At 49.9% G+C, this 21,572-nt stretch overlaps 1 protein-coding gene across 1 annotated transcript; it reads right to left on the bottom strand.

The window, feature by feature from the left end:
* Nucleotides 1-41: 41 nt before the first annotated feature.
* On the bottom strand, nt 42-20,977 carry LOC144938041 (C1q-related factor-like). Its single transcript, XM_078865732.1, has 3 exons — nt 20,831-20,977; nt 11,558-12,301; nt 42-221 (listed from the first exon to the last, which is right to left on the bottom strand). Exons 1-3 carry the CDS (start codon nt 20,975-20,977, stop codon nt 42-44), a joined length of 1,071 nt encoding a protein of 356 aa, XP_078721858.1.
* Between the last annotated feature and the right edge of the window lie 595 nt (nt 20,978-21,572).

Below are 21,572 nucleotides of genomic sequence, written 5' to 3'. Positions count from 1 at the left end.
TTCGGGCTGTAGTTCTCCCTGCCCGGCCCCCCTCCTCCGGCTCAGTCCGCGTAGATGATGAAGCCTGAGAAGGTGGAGTACTTGTTGGTGTTGCCGCCGTGCGCCTTGCCGCCGTCCAGCTTCACGTAGACCTCGTCGCCTGCGTCCAGGTGCAGGATCACCGAGTTGCTCGCGTAGTCGTAGTTCTGGTCGGCGTCCTGCGCGATGGAGCTCGCACGCACCTGGGGGGGGGGGGGGACGCGTGGAGTGGGGGGGGGGCACACGCGGGGGGTGGGGGGGGGCACACACCCGGGTGTGGGGGGGGCACACAGGCGGGGGGTGGGGGGACACACGTGGGGGGGTGGGGGGGGCACACGTGGGGAGTGGGGGGGGCACACAGGCGGGGGGTGGGGGGGCACACACACGTGGGGGGTGGGGGGGGCACACACCCGGGGGGTGGGGGGGCAGACACGCGGTGGGGTGGGGGACATTTGGGGGGTGGGGGGGGTACACGCAATGGACACGGCCAATGAACGTCGAGCCGGGGATTTCTGCTCATTGAAGGAATCGTCAGGGTCGAGAGCGAACCCACGACCTCCTGTGCACCGGGCGAGGTAGTGAACGTCTCTGAATAGCTCGGCCAATCGGGTAGCGTGAAGGCGGTTTGGGGAACAAAATGTCCCGCCGATGACAATCGACGCGTGGCCGCTACATGGGCAGTATGCGGGTGCCAGCTTTATGACATCGTAGGCATCGGCCGTGGCACACTGAGCGTGCCTTCTCGGTGTTTTCCCACAGGATGTGGGCGTTAGTAGTGGGGAACCATTTTAAAATGGGTTCGTGTAATCGAAGGCAAAATGTAATCAACAAAAACATTTGAATTATTGGCCTCGATAACCAATGGTCCGAATTGTACGATAAAAAACCGAGCACAGAAAGTTACGCATTGTAATCCATAAACGTTACGTCCATGTTAACGATTGGAATTCGTGCCAACTTTGTGAAATCTACAAACGGTCACGCACCAAACAAGATCTGTAACTACAACTCTGTGTCCAACTTCTGTCTCTCTGTATCCTCTAAGACGATAGCGACCACTCACAGCAATACCTGACCGAGGCCTGTGGTCAGTGTTCACGTTTTCTTAAAGGAAGGCCCTGAACTCAGTGTGATGTAAGCACACGTTGCTTTCATCCGAACCACCCTCATCGTATGAGTAATGCTCATATCCCCCCCCCGCCACCCACGAATAACACGACACTGGGAAAGGCAACAGTGGTCGCCCAATGAAGAGTTTGGAATCCACCACGGAGCTCTCACCCACCCCGCAGTTCTCATCCACCCAGAGTTCTCATCCACCCAGAGTTCTCATCCACCCAGAGTTCTCATCCACCCAGAGTTCTCATCCACCCAGAGCTCTCACCCACCCCGCAGTTCTCATCCACCCAGAGTTCTCATCCACCCAGAGTTCTCATCCACCCAGAGCTCTCATCCACCCAGAGTTCTCATCTACCCAGAGTTCTCATCCACCCAGAGCTCTCACCCACCCAGAGTTCTCATCCACCCAGAGCTCTCACCCACCCAGAGTTCTCATCCACCCAGAGTTCTCATCCACCCAGAGTTCTCATCCACCCAGAGTTCTCATCCACCCGCAGTTCTCATCCACCCGCAGTTCTCATCCACCCAGAGTTATCATCCACCCAGAGTTCTCATCCACCCAGAGTTCTCATCCACCCACAGTTCTCATCCACCCAGAGTTCTCATCCACCCAGAGTTCTCATCCACCCGCAGTTCTCATCCACCCAGAGTTCTCATCCACCCAGAGTTCTCATCCACCCAGAGTTCTCATCCACCCAGAGTTCTCATCCACCCGCAGTTCTCATCCACCCAGAGTTCTCATCCACCCAGAGTTCTCATCCACCCAGAGCTCTCACCCACCCCGCAGTTCTCATCCACCGCAGTTCTCATCCACCCGCAGTTCTCATCCACCCAGAGTTCTCATCCACCCAGAGTTCTCATCCACCCAGAGTTCTCATCCACCCGCAGTTCTCATCCACCCAGAGTTCTCATCCACCCAGAGTTCTCATCCACCCAGAGCTCTCACCCACCCCGCAGTTCTCATCCACCCGCAGTTCTCACCCACCCGCAGTTCTCATCCACCCAGAGTTCTCATCCACCCGCAGTTCTCACCCACCCAGAGTTCTCATCCACCCAGAGTTCTCATCCACCCAGAGTTCTCATCCACCCAGAGTTCTCACCCACCCAGAGTTCTCATCCACCCAGAGTTCTCATCCACCCAGAGTTCTCATCCACCCAGAGTTCTCATCCACCCAGAGTTCTCATCCACCCGCAGTTCTCACCCACCCAGAGTTCTCATCCACCCGCAGTTCTCACCCACCCAGAGTTCTCATCCACCCGCAGTTCTCATCCACCCGCAGTTCTCATCCACCCGCAGTTCTCATCCACCCAGAGTTCTCATCCACCCGCAGTTCTCATCCACCCAGAGTTCTCATCTACCCGCAGTTCTCATCCACCCGCAGTTCTCATCCACCCAGAGTTCTCATCCACCCAGAGTTCTCATCCACCCAGAGTTCTCATCCATCCAGAGTTCTCATCCACCCAGAGTTCTCATCCACACAGAGTTCTCATCCACCCACAGTTCTCATCCACCCAGAGTTCTCATCCACCCAGAGTTCTCATCCACCCAGAGTTCTCATCCACCCACAGTTCTCATCCACCCAGAGTTCTCATCCACCCAGAGTTCTCATCCACCCAAAGTTCTCATCCACCCGCAGTTCTCACCCACCCAGAGTTCTCATCCACCCGCAGTTCTCATCCACCCAGAGTTCTCATCCACCCACAGTTCTCATCCACCCAGAGTTCTCATCCACCCAGAGTTCTCATCCACCCGCAGTTCTCATCCACCCAGAGTTCTCATCCACCCACAGTTCTCATCCACCCAGAGTTCTCATCCACCCACAGTTCTCATCCACCCAGAGTTCTCATCCACCCAGAGTTCTCATCCACCCGCAGTTCTCACCCACCCAGAGTTCTCATCCACCCGCAGTTCTCATCCACCCAGAGTTCTCATCCACCCACAGTTCTCATCCACCCAGAGTTCTCATCCACCCACAGTTCTCATCCACCCAGAGTTCTCATCCACCCAGAGTTCTCATCCACCCGCAGTTCTCATCCACCCAGAGTTCTCATCCACCCACAGTTCTCATCCACCCAGAGCTCTCATCCACCCAGAGTTCTCATCCACCCAGAGTTCTCATCCACCCACAGTTCTCATCCACCCAGAGTTCTCATCCACCCAGAGTTCTCATCCACCCACAGTTCTCATCCACCCAGAGTTCTCATCCACCCAGAGTTCTCATCCACCCAGAGTTCTCATCCACCCAGAGCTCTCATCTACCCAGAGTTCTCATCCACCCAGAGTTCTCATCCACCCAGAGCTCTCATCCACCCAGAGCTCTCATCCACCCACAGTTCTCATCCACCCAGAGTTCTCATCCACCCAGAGCTCTCATCCACCCAGAGTTCTCATCCACCCAGAGTTCTCATCCACCCAGAGCTCTCACCCACCCAGAGTTCTCATCCACCCAGAGCTCTCATCCACCCGCAGTTCTCACCCACCCAGAGTTCTCATCCACCCGCAGTTCTCACCCACCCAGAGTTCTCATCCACCCACAGTTCTCATCCACCCAGAGTTCTCATCCACCCAGAGTTCTCATCCACCCACAGTTCTCATCCACCCAGAGTTCTCATCCACCCAGAGTTCTCATCCACCCAGAGCTCTCACCCACCCAGAGTTCTCATCCACCCAGAGCTCTCATCCACCCGCAGTTCTCACCCACCCAGAGTTCTCATCCACCCGCAGTTCTCATCCACCCATAGTTCTCATCCACCCACAGTTCTCATCCACCCAGAGTTCTCATCCACCCAGAGTTCTCATCCACCCGCAGTTCTCATCCACCCAGAGTTCTCATCCACCCAGAGTTCTCATCCACCCAGAGTTCTCATCCACCCAGAGTTCTCATCCACCCAGAGCTCTCATCCACCCAGAGTTCTCATCCACCCAGAGTTCTCATCCACCCACAGTTCTCATCCACCCAGAGCTCTCATCGACCCAGAGCTCTCATCCACCCAGAGTTCTCATCCACCCAGAGTTCTCATCCACCCAGAGTTCTCATCCACCCAGAGTTCTCATCCACCCACAGTTCTCATCCACCCAGAGTTCTCATCCACCCAGAGTTCTCATCCACCCAGAGTTCTCATCCACCCAGAGTTCTCATCCACCCACAGTTCTCATCCACCCAGAGCTCTCATCAAACAACTTGAGGCCGTCGAGGGAGATGAGCGAGCGCCCAGCGCTGCTCGTTCGCGGCGCGGACAACGCTCTCTGGACTCGAAGAAGCTCAATATGCTTCTACATCGCAATCACGGAGCCTGCGGTCAATATTTCATTACTCGTTGATTTATTTTTCCCTGCCGAGTTTTTATTGTCTATTTGTACGAACGGCGTTCGTCCTGTCGCATGGAGCTCCTTCATTACCCACAGCGAAGTGATCACATTGATACGGGCCCACACACGCACACATATATATAGAGCAGAGAGAAACTTTCACTTATGCAACCACCAAAAGCTTCACAGCCTTAATTAGCCTATTAAGTTACTGCTACGAGGAGAGAACAATTTTCACATTTAAAGCAGTGTTGCTGCTGCTGCCTCTAGTTATAATTACAAGATAATGACCCACCTTTATATCTTGCCACACTGCTTGTCTATAAACCCCAGGGGTATTTTCCCATTTGGCAGCAGTTTTGTCTGGCTCATAGCTTGGCGGCGTATTTAGTTTGCACATTATTTTTCATTGTACCTCGGGTTGCTGCTTTCTACTACACCGTTGCACAGAATATGGGGAACGCGACTGGGAATTTTAGAGGTAACGAAAGATTCCCCCGTGGCACCTCGGTCACGTTTGCTTTGAGCATGCTTCGCCACATTTGGTCGGTGCAAATTTGCGAAGGGGGGCTCCAGATTGGTTCAGACGCCACTCGCCACGGGCAAATTTTGTGATCGGGAATAGAGCAGTGCGCTTGCCACCGCCGAACACCCAGAATTATACAATTGCAGCACTGCCCGATGAGCCGAATGACAGTTTTAACATGTAGGCTTAACACGTAGGCATTTTGCGACCAATATTATTTGTAGTTAAGTTTTTTATTCACAGCCATGGGTGATGTCAGTCAGTGGCAGACTGGCAGCAGTGTCAATGTGTACGTTTGTGTTATTTTATAACCAATGTGGCTAAGGAGTTTTTGTTGTTTGTGCTTTGGCAATCTAGGAATTGTTGCCATCCACGCGTGCTGTCTGATCAGTCTTTACGGCCGTATTTCATCTTTACTCGTAAAAAAAATTACATCCAGATCTCAGTCAATTTCCTTTGGATCTTCATTTACCATTATCATCATAACCTTCAGTTATCATTACCACCATTTAAAATCATATTTGATCATTATTTGTGATTATTTATTGTACGTATGTATAAGGCGCAGCGGACTCCCACAACGGGCTGCAGAGCACTGTACAGGATTTTTTTTTTAATAGTAATCACAAAATAAACTATCTCTAGTTTATCTCAAATAGCATTGGAAATAAGTTGATTTTTTAGAATATCAGTGATCAGGCGCAGTTCTTCAGGCGGAGCATTCAAAATCTGAGGGCCAAGGACTGAAACAGCCTGAGCTCCGAAACGTGTTTTTGCCAAAAGCGTGACTGACACAGGAGGATGGTGTGTGACGACCTCAAACTCCATCATCATCAGCATCATTATTATTATACTAAAATTTGTTACACATAGAGCAAAGCCGGCTTTGGCTTCGCGACACGTGCTACACCTTGGCGGAGGGTGCAGCAACTGTCATACACACACACGCGTGTTAGCCTGTGCGTGTTCATGTACGAGACGATTTCAGATGCCAATTGGTCGGCTGGGTCAGCTGTTGGGGCGAGCGTGATGATGTCAGCATGCACAGCTCTCTTCTCCCCAACCCTCCCCTCGACCACTGATTAGCTGCGGAAATGTGTGTACATCTGAGGCGCCACCAAATTCCGCGTGGCAAATCGGGCCCAATTTTTTTTTTAAAACGTTCCGCTGGAATTCCGCAAATAAAGTGTGGAAAACAAACTCCACGTGAATGGGGCCCGAATTGACTTTCCGCTCAAACGAGAGTGTGGTGGCAGCCATCTCCATCGCTGGCCTTGGGCCAATGGTGGTAATTTTGTATTACTTTGGCAAAGGCTGGTCTCTCTTTGTAAGACAATTACTGTTGGATTACCCCAAAGTGGCATTGATTTTATCGATCGCAGAGGAATAACGGTCTATGTTGGGGATTTTTGACTTGCGACGTGCCCGTTGTGAGTCGAGCACCTTCCCAGTGATGCTGCGCTGCCATCAATCATTAATCCCTTAACACCATACACAGGAGTATATTTGCACAAAAAGTTAAAAAAAGTGCTACCAGGCATCACGTATAAATCTATCCTGACGGCAACATCGCTAAGCACTCGACTGACGATTGGAAAGTTACTGTTCGTCATAGATTTTTGGGTCAGATCGCATCAGTGAAATGTATGCTGTAATCCCATCACCACCTGACACAGCCAAAGACTAAAGTTGTCACGTGAACAAACGTGGCGATGTATATTTTTACTGCTTCACCGCACTGGTGTGTTGGAGAGCAATCTCACAATCGTCGCCAAATACGTGAGAAGTTTCGCTAGATAGTCACAACCAACAATATCAGTCGGTTGCGAGGATTATTCGCGTGACAACTTTTCATTTTGTTGTGTCGGGTGGAGGAGGGTTTAGAACACACATCTTACTTCTGCGACTTGACCCAAGAAATCAATCACGAAAGCCGATGTGGAAAGATAAGGGTTGAAATTCCGGTCAGAGGTCAACTCAGCCCATCATGCTCCCAGAGCCATAAAATCAGAACCAATTTGTAAGAAGCCTAAAGTAGTCATCCTATATTTGGGCCCCCTCGATATAAATATGGAATTTCCATCACTTGTCTTGTGATGGATGTGCGGCACGCCCCTTGCTCGTTTGAGCGCGCCAACACTCTCGCTGTACTTAAGCACTGCACAGCACACCATCTGAACTTCTTTCACACCGTACGTAGACAACCCTGCTTATCGGAGGCGTGGAGGAAGGACAACACACTAATCACTAAAATTAGTTCGAAAGAAATTAGTTTTCAATCTAGATTTAAAGGTTCATAGCTTCAGTGGCTTCCTAATATCGGAAGGAAGAGCGTTCCAGACGGCCGCAGAAGCGCATCTGAAAGCACGCGATGCATTGAGCGTTGTGTCAGCTCCTCCGAGACAACAATGGAAATGCATTAGCGTACCGCGTTAATGGATTGCAAGTTAAGCACTTCATTAGCTGCATTCTTTACGTGTTAATTTCCACCCCGGCGGACAATCCACTAAATCTTGCCATATGGATTGTGTCTGACCGCTAGCTTACATGGGACAATAAGTTCTTCGGGTGAGAACGCGACGAGAAAGTATTTGCCTTATGAGCTTTCCACATGCGCATACGATAGCAGAGTGCGTGCGTGTGCATGTGCTCAAATGTGTGTCTGTTAAAGGCTTTGTTTATGTATGTGCAGGGAGTGGTGACAATGTTTAACATACCCGCGCGATGTACTTGATGACTTCAATTTCATTCACATCGATAGCGAACATCAGTGGCAAGTGGTAACAAAACTTGTGCTGACCATTTCTTAGGTCGACTCAGCCCCATGCTGCCCTGTTTAGATGCTCACTAACAGGGCTTGCCTCAACACTCTATATATCATTGTGTGTATGTTTGTGATGTGGATGTGACAATGGGGAGCGGTCGGGTAGCGGCTAGCGCACTGCACTACAAACCTGGCAACCCGAGTTCGATTCCTGCTCACTGCCAACGCCAGTAACAATTATCCGAACCAGACTTGGTTCTCCCCTTGGTCGACTCAAATGCGTATCCGGTGGGGTGTCCAAACATCGCCACTGGGGAGGCGAGCGTGCATAGTGTGGGCCACCCATCCCCTCGTGCGCCGTGCCGGCCTTCATAGGTGCTCACTAACAGCAACTTGCCCCAACAGTCTGTTGAGGCTACACGGGGGATATTTGTCTTTGTGTGTGTGTCTGACTGTGTGTGTTGGGTGATTATGGGGAGCGGTAGTGGAGCGGTTAGCGCGCTGCGCTATGAACCCGGCGACACGGGTTCGATTCCCGCTCAAGGCTAACACCAGTGACGATTATCTGAACCGGTCCTGGGCCTCCCCTAGGTCGACTCAACCTTAAATGAGTACCTGGTGCGGTGTGTAAACATCGCCACTGGGGAGACAAAGGCGGTCGGGCGTGGTGCTGGCCACTCACCCCCTCGTTCGTTTTCCGTTCCGGCCTTCATAGGTGCTCACTAACAGCACTTGCCCCTACAGTCTGTTAAGGCTATACGGGGGATCTTTATCTGTGTTGGGTGCTTATCACTGTCGGCAGCACTAAGCCAGTTGTGGAAATTCCACATTCCCAGCGTGGGGGAAGGGCTGTACATCGGATGACCACTGTTGAAATTCCCAGTAATTGGTACTCATTTTATTAACCCTAGACTGTATGTCATTGCACGTGTGATCTTTTGATTGTCGCGTGTGTGTGTGTGTGTGTTTTGTATGCATGTGCATATCCTATATCTGTGTGGAGCGACTTGTTGCGTAGTGGCTAACAAACGATTGAAATAATTTTGAGCCGAAGTTAAATCCCAGGCCATGTGGAAGGTGATATCTGCAACCAATTTAGCTTGACACCCCATTTTTATTGGCTCTAGAAGTTGACACTGCAGAACTACTTCTGGAGTCGCATCAACAAGGCATTGCTCACACAACGCTATGGACAGCGCTCCTCCATGTTCTGCTACAAGTGCTTTGCTGCATGCCAGTCGTGTAATAAAAATTTGAAACATTTTGCCAGAGCTTGTTTAGCTCAAGGAACGTGAACAAGAGGGTAATCAGTCCGTTTATTTGGGTAAGCCCCATTGAGCAAAGAAGCCCTTCTCCGTGTCTGAGTTAAAACACCGTAGCAGCACTCCTGATGTTCATGGGTTTGAACCCAGGTGTCGAGCCACTCGAGATCAAACCAGAGTCTCAAATGCAACGCTTTGGCACCCACGTGTCTTGTCACTGGTAACTCTCAGCGAAATATTTAGCTAGATTTTTGCAACAATTTTTTCTATATTCGAGATCTATTCTGAATGTTACAGCTGTAAAATCTTGCCACGTGACAGATACTCCTTAACAGGGCTGTTCAAAATCCAGACACACAGTGTGGATGAGAGATCTCTTGAAACGACTCCAAAAATACTTTCGTGACATCTTCATGCGCACCATTCCATGACATGATATAAGATGCTCCGCACGCCCAAGTTTATTTATCTCATCACAAGATGCCGATGCCGAAAACAATTGAGAATAATGAGCGAAGACTTAGCCCTCTATCTCTGAAACGTCGTTAACATCTTAGAAGCCTTTGTGATTCCACTGTTGGATGAAGGCCATCCCACACTCCGTTGATCAAGGGGGTTATTTGACAATATTTCCCCACGCTGTCGAGTGCAGGTCAGTGAAGGGTTCCTGTATAACTTGCCACTGATGTCCACACTGGCCAGAAAACAATCTCAGGTTGTCTGGGTCCATAGCCCAGTTGCACTAACCACTACATCGATGCTGCAATCCTTGGTGGATTTATGAAACGGGAATCACTGCGTAACATCGACAGAGGTCATTCTATGGATAAACTGGCCCCTGTCGTGGGAATATGAAGACACCTTGATGTTGACTCGTAAATATTTCCAGTCCAGTGGCATGGTGGCAGGTGCCTATACTCGATGGTGTGGCGAGTAGGAAGTTAATAATAAAATCAATAACCAACATAATTACCGCAAAGGGTGTTTTTGTAGTTGTGCTGTATGGCTCTCTGATGTGCTTCCTGATTGTTGTTCGGCACGATATCCGACGTTTATCTCCACGTGCTAGGAGCTTCTTCATTCATAATCTGGTATGAAACGTCGGATATAAATGTGCAGTTCAACGTGAAAATACATCGGAGAACCAAAACACAAGCCCTTCCTAAAGTAAGATTATTCCGCTTGGTGTCACTTTCGGCAGAGAAAACTATTGAAAAGTTACAAATTCAAAGCTTGATTGACGGTCAACCCAGCCGATAATTAACCCTGTCAGGGGCAATATATATGAGTGTAAGTTTTGCAGCACAAGTCAACATCGATTATAATTGTACAGAGTTACCGGACCCAGCAATGACAACGTTGAACATTCACCAGGGCAACCTGCTCTGTGCCCATTTGAGAAGGAGAAAACTTAGCGATTTCTAACTTTTGACCCTGCTTAGGCTTGACGGCTGCAGGGCCTGCGTTCTAACCATTACGTTCGGTGGTGGCACAAATATAAATGCTATAGGGGGGGCGGGGGGGGACAAGAATAACAGGGCATGGGGTGAGATTGTCAAAGTATTTTTTATTTTACCAGGTAAGGCCCACTGAGCTATATAGCTACTTTTCAGAAGCGACCTGGCCACAAATGATCACTCAACGCAGTGGCTTATCACGTGACAATCTATAGCAGCGAAATACTCGAAACGCATGTTAATTCTAAATGTGGAGGGACAAACTGGAGGACCCAGAGGAAAACCCGCGCGATCACGGGGAGAACATGCAAACTCCAAATATGCAGGCGTCAGGGTTGGGATCGAACCCACAACCTCCTGTATACCCGGCGAGGTAGTTAACATCTGGCCACCGTGGCATCCTATGGGACAACTTGCCCATATGATAAAATTGTAAAAAATGCTAAAAGCACGCCATCCCCACCTTGGAATCGAATCTGGGACCATGTAATTCAATAAAGGGCACCTAACCCCATCACACTATGGTAGCACTGGCCACTAATGGCTTCTTTCACCATATTTTACATTTACAGCACTGCATAGCAGAGGTGGGACAAAGTCATTGTTATGCAAGTCCAAGTCGAGTCGCAAGTCATCAAATTCATGACTCGAGTCTGACTCGAGTCCAAGTCACATGACTCGAGTCCACATCTCATAGGTGGGACAAAGTCATTGTTATGCAAGTCCAAGTCGAGTCGCAAGTCATCAAATTCATGACTCGAGTCTGACTCGAGTCCAAGTCACATGACTCGAGTCCACACCTCTGCTGCATAGTACAGTACAATCTCAACAGCTATTTTTTTTTTGCTGCTGCTGCTGCTGAGCGATCAGATCAAGGGGAGCGTGTTCGGAACTGGAATTGGATTTGAGTCACGATGGGCCACTGGCGTGATTTGGGTCTTGCAAGACCTGGCGCCACGCATCCTTGAACGCGTGGCCCTGAACCGCCTGCGAGCTGACATCACGTCACTGCCGGGCGCGAGAAGGTCGCCGCTGCGCCTTCCCGATCTCCCGTGACCATCGCGCGCCGACCGCTTGTGAGCGCGTGCACAATAAAAATACCTGCCCGTTCTTGCAAAGGTCGGCCCACATGCTGGTGCCGTCGCCGCCCCGCATGAGCACGTGGTAGGTGAAGAAGTACGTCCCCGAGATGGAGCACGTGAACTTGCCGCTGCCCGGGTCGTAGTGGTTGCCCAGGTTGGTGACGACGTCGTCGAAGTGCAGCACCTCGTAGCCCTCGTGCGGGTTGCGCAGCCCCGCGTAGAACGCGATCTTGGGCGCCGAGTAGTAGGTGGGCACGCTCACCGCGCCGCCTGCCCCCTGGCTCGACCCGGCGCCCCCCAGCGCGTGGCCCGGGATGCCGGGCCTCCCGGCGTCCCCCTTCTCGCCCTGGGGTCCCCGGGCACCCGGGGGACCCGGCTCTCCGGGCGGACCCCGGGGGCCCGGCCGCCCCAAGCGTCCCAGTTCCCCCTTGTGTCCCTGCGACAGCTGCATGGTGGTGGGCGGGGTGAAGGACGACGAGGACGAGGAGGAGGCGGCGGCGGCGCCCGAGGAGTCGGCCGAACCGTCGGCGTTGTCGCGTCCGTGCAGGTAGGGGTCACACACCATGCGGCAGGTGCCCAGCATCTCGTGCGTGACGGCGGCGTGCTTGGAGTAGACGAGCACGGGGATGGCGATGAGCAGCACCAGCACCATCACCACGCCCACGGCCGCGGTCACCAGCCACTTGCGCCGCAGGTTCACGAAGACGGGACGCGTGCCGCCGCTGGTGGTCTTCGTCGTGGGCACCGGGGTGGTGCTCTTAGCCTTGGCGGAGTGATGGAGGGATGATGGACGGAGAGATGGGTGGATGGATGGATTGATGCGATAGGTGGGTGGATGTATGGATGGGCGGGTTGATGGATGGATGGACGAACGGTTGACGGAAGGGTAGGATTGATGGATAGGTGGGCGGATGAATGGACATATAGATGGGTGAGCGGGTTAATGGATGGATGGAGGGTTTATGTATGGGTGGTGAGTGGATGAATGGACAGATTTATGGGTGGGTGAGTTGATTGGTGGATGGACAGGTGTATATTCGGATGAACAGATGGATGTGTTGACATGTGGGTGAACAGATCAATATAAGTGTGGGTGAGTGTACAGATGGTTGGATGGATGGACACGTGGATGAACAGATAGGTGGACAGACAGATGAGTGGGTGAACAGAATGATTGGCAGATGCATGGACAGGCCGACAAATAGATGAATGGATGGCAGGTGGATAGATGGATGAGAGGAATAGAAGGGAGGCAGGCAGGAGGGCAGTTCGAGAGACAGACATGAACGTATGCACATCATTGAACAGATTGTTGAATAGCCAACTTTCACATATAATCTCAATGTAATTCCATTGCACCAATATACACTGCGGATAAGCCACCGTGGTGTAATGGGCCACGCACTGGATTTGCAATTCGGAGGTTTAGGCGTGATTTATTTTATACCTACGTGACTTTACCGACAGAATCAAAGAGTATGGATCCCTGCAGTCACGAAAACTTCAAATCTAGATTGAACCGCCTCTACGGGGAGGGTTTCCACACATCTGTTATAGTTGTGGTTGTCCCACCTGGTGACGGATGCGTGTGTTGCGCCCGAAACGTCGTGATTTATTTTATACCTACGTGACTTTACCGACAGAACCAAAGAGTAGGTTTAGGCAGTTGAAAAAAACGGTGCAAGTTTCTTTAACCCCCCACCTCTGTCCACCCAGCAGTATTCTGTAAATGGGTGAACCACATTTAGTCGACAGGCCAGATGTGGTGGGGTAAAGTGTGGGTACTCACACCTCTTCCAACATGTCTACGCATGTATGTTGAACTTCTTTCGCGCCGTACATAGCCAACGGTGCTCAATGGAGGTGCATAACACATCTGGTCGGCGCAGGAAGAGTAGACCAATCGCCACTCTGGCGATCGCTCTCGTGGAGGCCCTGCTGCCAGCAGTGGCATGAACACGCAATTGTTGGGGCCGCACCCTATATACAATAATAACATTATTCATTTCGATTTAAAGCTTTCGTGACTGCAGGGATTCATCTTCTTGGTTCTTTCGGTAAAGTCACGTAGAAGGGAAATAATAAAATAAGAAAAATAAAACATTCTTTTTTTTATTTCCCTTCTACGTGACTTTACCGAAATAACCAAGAAGATGAACATTATTCATTGTTACGGTAATAGACATTGGAACGCAGGTGGAAGACCACCTGTGAACGGTGAACCACTACTCGAGTTGGCCACGTTCGAGAGCCCGAGCCCAGAATGTGGCTCCTGAATCGTGTTTTAAATCTCTACGTTGGAAGTGGAGGACACTGGAGCAGATCCGGAGCCTAAAGCCCGAACTGGAGCTCTGGATTTGGATCCAGTATTTTTCTACCTTTGCGACGACACAGGACAATCCTGGCTGCTTCACCTCGCCCTGAATGTTGGTGCAATCCGCCTGTTTCTGCTGTCGCCACCTCCCCCCGCGCGTTCCCATCAACTGGAACTGGAGCTGAGCTTACCGGAGCTAGAGCCAGAGTGGCACCGCGGAGACATTAATTGCCTCACCGGGTATTCAGGAGATCGTGGGTTTGATCCAGACCCTGACGCCTGCATATTTGGAGTTTGTATGTCTCTCTCCCCATGGTTACGTGGATTTTTCTTCGGGTCCTCCAGTTTTTCCCTCCACATTTAGAATCAACATGCGTTTAGAATATTTGGCTGCTGTACATTTCCACGTGATAAGCCACTCTGTTGAGCTATCATTTGTGGATAGGTCGCTTCTGAAAAAGAGCAATATAGCTCAGTGGACCTTACCTGGTAAAATAAAAATAGTTTAGTTTTCATATCTTAGTTTTCATATTATAGTTTAGAACCTGCCCCACGTGTTGAAAGTAACATTGAGTGAGCAGTTACGCAATTGCTCAAGTTGTGCGTTTGGTTTAAACGCCAGACTCACAAACGCTCGGTACCTCGCATAAATAGCCACGCAGAAGGCGCCCTGAGCTATAAATAGAGCCCTGAGTTGATGTAGGTTGATGTGTCAAGTTGTGTGTATGGCTAAACGGGAGCTCTTTGTCCTTGCAGGCGAGTGCTATGTATCTGGGGTGCGGTAGTGTAGCGATTAGCGCACTACACTACTAACCTCAAATTCAATTCCTGGCCACAATTGAGTACCTGGTTCGGTGTGTAAACATCGTCACTGGAGAGACAAAGGCAGTCGGACGTGGTGTTGACCACTCATTGCCTTGTACGCCGTGCCGGCCTTCATAGGTGCTCGCTAACAACACTTGCCCCAACAGTCTGTTAATGCTATTCGTGCGTGAGTGTGTGTCCATGTGCATTATTTCTGAGGTTTGTGCCCTTTGATACAATCCTGCAGAGGCTGGGTTCGATTCCTTACCATAGTTAACACCAGCGGCAAGATATATTTTAACCCATCATGGGGCCTCCCCTAGGTCTACTCAGCCTTAAATAGCTGGTGTTGTGTGTGTGTGTATATTGGCACCACGGAAACAAAGGTTCTGGGCACACCACCCCTTCAAACACCCTGCTGGCTTTAATAGGCGTTCGCTATTAGCACTTTTGCCAAACAGGTTAAAGGTCATAAGGGGGTGTTTAGTCTTTTTTGCATGTGTATGCATATTAGCATAACCGTGTTAGTGTGTTGCATTGATGCATATATAAATCTACGCGTGCAAGTTAGTGATCTGACTAAGCGTGCATATGTTGTTGTTGTGTGTTGTCTTCGTGTGCACGAGTACATACGTGTCTGTGTGTGATTGCATTGTGTAACTGTACAAGTACACGTGTGTGCGTGTTAGCATGTATGTACGATCACAAATCGCTCTTTAATTCCATCAAAAAAGTAACTTGCAGCGCCACACCTATTAACATCATTAGGGGAAAGTACGGTGATCCATTCTCTGACCCTCAGGAACAGGTTTTCAGATTTGCAGAGCATTTCTGTGAGGTCCTGGGGGAGGGGAAATCCCTCAGCCTTGAAAACATGATAGGGCAAAGTGGGAATTACTCTGCTGAGGCTGCTGTGCCTCAAATATGGGAGGAAGAAGTCACCCCCTGTGAGTGGCTGGCTGAGGTGCCATCTGTTGATGAAGTACTGAAGGCGATCCAGAGTCTGAGACCAGGAAAGGCACCGGGCAGAGATGATCTCCCAAGCGAAATGCTGAGGGAGAGTGGCGATTGTGCAGACTGCCCTACATGACATAACAACAGTGTGGACCACTGGACGGGTTCCGCAGGATCGGAGGGATGCTCTGGCAGTCCCTCTCTTTAAAAAGAGGGACCGCACAGACTGTAGCAACTACAGGGGCATCTCACTCCTCAGTGTGCCGGGAAAGGTCCTGGCAAGGATTATTCAACATCGCCTTGTCAGGCAAGCTGAGGAGCGGCTTGTGGAGCCCTAATTAGGTTTCAGGAAACGGCGGTCCTGCGCATATGCCTTATTTTCTGTCCATCTGCGACATCAGAGGTGGAGCGAATTCCAACAAGACCTACATCTCTGCTTTATTGACCTGATCAAGGTCTATGATACCATCAGTAGGCCTGAGCTCTTGGTTCTTCGTGCTTTCGGAGTCCCTGACTATCTGCTCACGAGCATTCAGGACCTACATGATGGTGAGCCGGCCCGGCTAAAACTACGTGGCCGGGAGTCGAAGCCATTCCATGTTCACCTTGGGGTGCGACAGGGATGTTCGCTGGCTCCCACATTATTCAACATCTATTTCGACCACGTAGTTTATGAAGCCTTCGATTACTGTACCGGAAGAATTTCCATCTGGTACAGATACAATGGGAGGCTGATTGATGCCAGGTGCGGTCAAGGGATGGCTCCCCATTGGTCAACCATGTTACGTATGCCGATGATCTGGTAGGTGGAGGTGCTGCTGCTGAACCTGGAGCGTGCCACTAAGAGGTGGGGCCTTACCGTCAGCTCCACCAAAACTAAGCACCTGCCTGGATATTTTGTACCATCGGACACTCCACCCCCAAAACTCCCAATAAGTGATGGGGCAGTTGTGGAGAGAGTGGAGAGTTTCCCGTACCTGGGCAGTGTGCTCATGAGCGGCTACAGTTTGACAGGAGAGGTCTCACTCCGAATCAGTCAAGTGGCATTATCTTATCATCGGTTGCGTTACGTTGTGTGAAAGCTACCTGGTCTGTCGCTCCACACAAAGCTTCAGGTCTTCTCGGCCACAGTCATGCCCTCCCTTCACTATGCTTGCGAAACGTGGACCCCCTGAATGGAACATCTTCGCCAGTTAGAAACATTTAGGCTGGCCTGCCTATGATCCATCTTGGGTTTAAACAGGCTGGATTGTGTGAAGTGCTCACATATCCTTGAAAGATCTGGACAAAGTCCCATCGGTGAGCTCCTCCAGCATGCAAGGCTGCGTTGGCTGGGTCATATAGCCCGCATGCTAAACGGGTGCGGCACGGGCTGGAGAAGAGATGGAGTGATGTGGTACAGGAGGATATGGAGCTGAGTGGACTTGCCGATGACTGGTACCAGCGGTGTCATTATCAGCCTCTGTGGAGGAGGCTCGTGAAGGATGCTACTAGGCAGTTGGAGGCAGTCGCCCTCCAACAACAACGGAGGGCGGAGGAGCGATGCCCACAACAATGAGCGGAGTGCTGAGTGGCTACAGCACAGCAAGTTGGCACAGTAGGGGGCACAGGTGACGCATCGGCCACTCATCTCAGTCAGTCGACCCGTGGCACCTGGGTCTGCCCCGTGACCTCCTGCCAATGAGCGTCCAACACTTCCCGTGGATTTAACATGCACATAACCTGGCACAAGCGCCGTGGTGACGTCACCGCCACTTAGTGGCGAATGGCGGTTGTTGTTGTTTGTACGACTCCGCCTCAACTAATTACCTGGTGCGGTGTGTAAACGTCAGCACTGGGGAAACCAAGGCGGCCGGGCGTGGTGTTGACCACCCACCCCCTCGTGTGCCGTGCCAGCCTTCATAGGTGCTCGCTAATAGCACTTGACCCAACCGTATGTTTAGGATATACAGGGGATGTTCGTCTTTGCGCACAAATGAGTAATGTGTCAATCAAAGAGCCCGAGCCATCAGTGTCATTGCCATATTGCCGTTGCTCCACAGTCACCACCCCTATTGACATCCCACAAATTAGTAGCCATTTTATCGACCCCAGGGAATAAGGTTGATTGACTCGGGTCAATTCAACTGGGAATTGAACTGGCAACCTTCCAGTTGTAAATCATAATCTCGTACACGGTCCCACCCAGCGCAATTCAAACAGAGTAATGACTCACAGACACTACTTACCAAGGAGCAGCAACAGCAGGAATCAAACCATGACCTTCGTTACAAAGTGGCTCGGACCAAAGGACATGGTTATGACAGGATAAGCAATGGGTGCCAGGAGACATATACATTCTAACCCAACCCCCCAACCTCTCCCCATCCTTCCATCGACCTAACCGTTTTTTTTCTCGTAATTACCACTTCGATGTTGTATGTTCAACAAGGTTAGCAACGCGTGCATTGTAACAAAAAACGGCCCTGCCAATTAGCGGAGCTGTACGCGGCTGAAAGAAAGGAACTTTCCCTTCACTGAGATTAATTTAGTAGCAGCCTCTGCTGCTCAAGGGGCCATTGCTGCCCGATTTAACATTTGGATGAAATGAGACGAGACAGCTCGAAGTTCATGGGGGCATTTGCTCTGGATAAGGGGGTCCGATGCAAAGTGACAAAACAAAATGATTGTGACGAACATTTAAGTTACGTACGTGCGCGGACACGCGTGTACGCGCACGAACGTGACGTGTGTACACAGAAGGTATGTGCGGTAAATTGTTTTAAATGTGTAGCGATGAATTTATTGGCATGTAGACGAGAGACGGTGAAAGTGTCTCCCTTGCTCAAATGAGCATCACATGGTGCTCATCGTCGGTTATGATCCAGTGTTTGACATTCCACATTCCTATGGCAGGGTCTTCACTATACAAAACTATGCAGCGGTCTCGCGAGGTCATGAACCACTGTGCTAATCTCATTGGGATTATGATGCAGATTATGATCATAAATTAAGATGATGCAGAGTAACCATGTTTGACTAATCAACATACACTCGTGGCCTAACTGGTAGTGAGGTGTTCTACCCAGAAAGCCACTGGGCCAGTGGCATTTCTACCACGGGCTGAGAGCATGGAGATCTGTTAATATTTTAAAAATCAATGTATTAATCTGACAACATTGCAAGTGCAATTGCATATCGAATGAATTACGCATCTTCTACGTATTCACTTTAGCTTATACTGTACGTACCATATATAGATGTGCCGCAGTTCGCATAAATTGCTTCAGCAGACAATTGTTTAACCGCCTGCGGCTCAATTATGACTGCTAAGGACAAGGATTATGTCAAAAGATTATATTGTGTTGCACAAATGTGTGAGATATTGGCCTCAGAGACAACGTGATCGAAAAAGCCAAACGATTGTTTTCATTTTACTTTCACAGAGCCGATACAAAGTCGAATTGTCTCCATGCTGAAATGTACATTGCCGACCCTGTGCTGGAAATTCCACATTCCTCTTCTCATGCGACTGGTTCTCTTTTCCTTGGGATGACCACTTGAAATCAACACGAGGCGGCGGTTTCATTCACCACGGAGGGATCGTTTTCTAAGTCGACCCATGGCCAGGATTACAACATCCTGCAATTCTGATTGTCGGTTGAGTGATCTCATCAAAGAACCACCCAGGTAAGTTCTAAGGCAGCTGCAGTTCAATAAACTGTAGTAAAAAAAATGTGTACGCAAACGATTTTTTTCACACGCGTACCTTATTGGTAAGTTTGTAAGCAGTTTGCAAGCAGTAGCAACTTTTAAATGCAAAGTCAATGCCTGCCAAACTCGAATGAGCATCGGGCAATGTTCACGTCCATTGACAGCCCTGAGCCAGTGGTGTAATTGCCACATTGCTATGACTCCAGGATATTAATGTCTTGGTATTTTACAAGTGTGATTACATAAGGTCAATCCTGAGTACTTGTTGAGGCTCTATAGGAAACTCAATTTGCACACTCCAACAGGGAATTCCCTGTTGGACCCAACTGCCATGGGAATTAATCAGTACTTGGCATCTGCAGATGACGAAATACGAGTTCATTTCACTTGCCACTGAGCCAAATTTGTTTTCAGTGAATGGGTGCAAAGTTCCATTCCTAGCAGAGCCCTGCCAATAAAATGTGGCGCTAATTACCAAAGTGCTCCATCTGCCGTAGAGTAGAAGTTAAAGATCCTGTGTGAGCAAAATGCAACATCTTAGAATTGCCTGCAATTTTTGTTTTATTTCAATCTACCCAGAGAGTAGATATTTGCTATTAATTTGAAACCAGAAATCATCAATTGTCATGGTCTCTCACATGGTTTACTTGGTGGAAGGGTTGAACAACGGTTAGCGAGCTGCCACTACGAAAGCAGCGACATCCGAACCAGTCCCCATTCACCAACCCGCACTGACCAAGGCATGGTGAAGAATGGTACAACAGTGCCTCGCGTCCGACACGCTATAGGAAGCCCTTCGTCCAGCAGTGCATTGAGAAAGGGTCGTACATTATGTCACTATTAATGCCACATTGCAAGAAAACACTTTGTGCTTTTGATATTTTCCAGTCCCATCAACAGCATGAGGCATTTGAGCATCACGTGGTACACATTAAGTGCCTGTGTTCCTTATAAAACTGCGGTTCCCTAGATGCCGATTGTAACATAGAAGTCATCAATCTTGGAGCTCACGTGGCTAAAGAAAGGACATTTGCTATGCGTATGGTATTACCGTACAACGCCACTGCTATAATACGTGATATGTAATAACTCTCTGCCACTTTGCAATATTTACCAAAACACAACGCTGTGTGTAGACCCTGTAAAAAGCCTGCTTCCATATCACATCAATCGTAACAACAAAGATATTACACATCACGTCACCTGTTTAAACATAGGCAGTGTACTCTGCACAACAAGTCAAAGTGATTCGCTACTCAAAGAACGCATGGGACAGGGCGGTGCACATCACCGTCAGCAACCCAGATACTGTCGTGTAGATTCCACATTCCTATGACGAGGCCAGTCTCGCACCATACGACAGGCACACTCGTATACATACATACACACACACACAGAGACAAAGTCCTGTAGTGGAAATTGTAAAATTCCTCTTTTGCTGGACCAGTTTCACGCAATACGATAGGCACTCGATTATACCGTACGTGCCAAACCACGCACGGCAAACACAGACAAACACGCACGCACCTGGGCAGGCGGAGGAGCGAGTCGCGGCTGGGTGGATGGATGTCTTTGGCTGGATATTCTTTCTTTAGGCACTCCTTGCTGTGTCTGAGCCCTTTGTACTTGCTGCTGCTGCTGCTGGGACAAGGGAGGCTGCGACCGGCCCAACATGGGGAGCAGCTTTCCTTAACAAAAAGGCCACCTTTATGAGAGAGAAAAAATGAAAAGAAGAATAAGTGTGAGTGGGGATAGAGGATTGTTGTGGTGGTGGTGGGGGGGGGATGAATAACCCGGTAACAACGGTGCAGTGGCTCTCTGCTAGACTGGAGTGTGAGTGTGTGTGCGCGTCTCTGATAGACGCTGGTGTGGGGGTCTCCTCTTAACCCTTCACCAGCCTTGACAATTCGCCGACATCACCACCACCACCACTGACTCCTCTCTCTGTGCGCCCACGCCTCTGCGTGTCTGTCTGTGGAGGGGCTGCGCTGGTTTTCGCACTCCGTTCTGCCTTGTTGCAAGTTTGCGTTCAGGGATTGAACTGCACGTTTCCTCTGGTTGTCTCTCCGGCGCAGCGTCTTGTCGGGAGTGACTTGTCTGTGTAAGCTGTCGGTGTTGTTGTGTTTTAACGCTAGGTGTACATAATTGAATACATATAAGTAGACCCACATGCGATATATTCATGTTCCACTGCTGTGCGCTGTTAAAAGTTACGCTAGGATTTAAGAATGTTAACTCGTGCTGTTATTTTACTTGGTATCTATTTAAA

This window comes from Lampetra fluviatilis, chromosome 21 (assembly GCF_964198595.1).
Source record: "Lampetra fluviatilis chromosome 21, kcLamFluv1.1, whole genome shotgun sequence".
NCBI lineage: Eukaryota > Metazoa > Chordata > Hyperoartia > Petromyzontiformes > Petromyzontidae > Lampetra > Lampetra fluviatilis.
The sequence above is the reverse complement of the archived record's forward strand: the minus strand, read 5'-3'. Positions and strand labels throughout refer to the sequence as shown.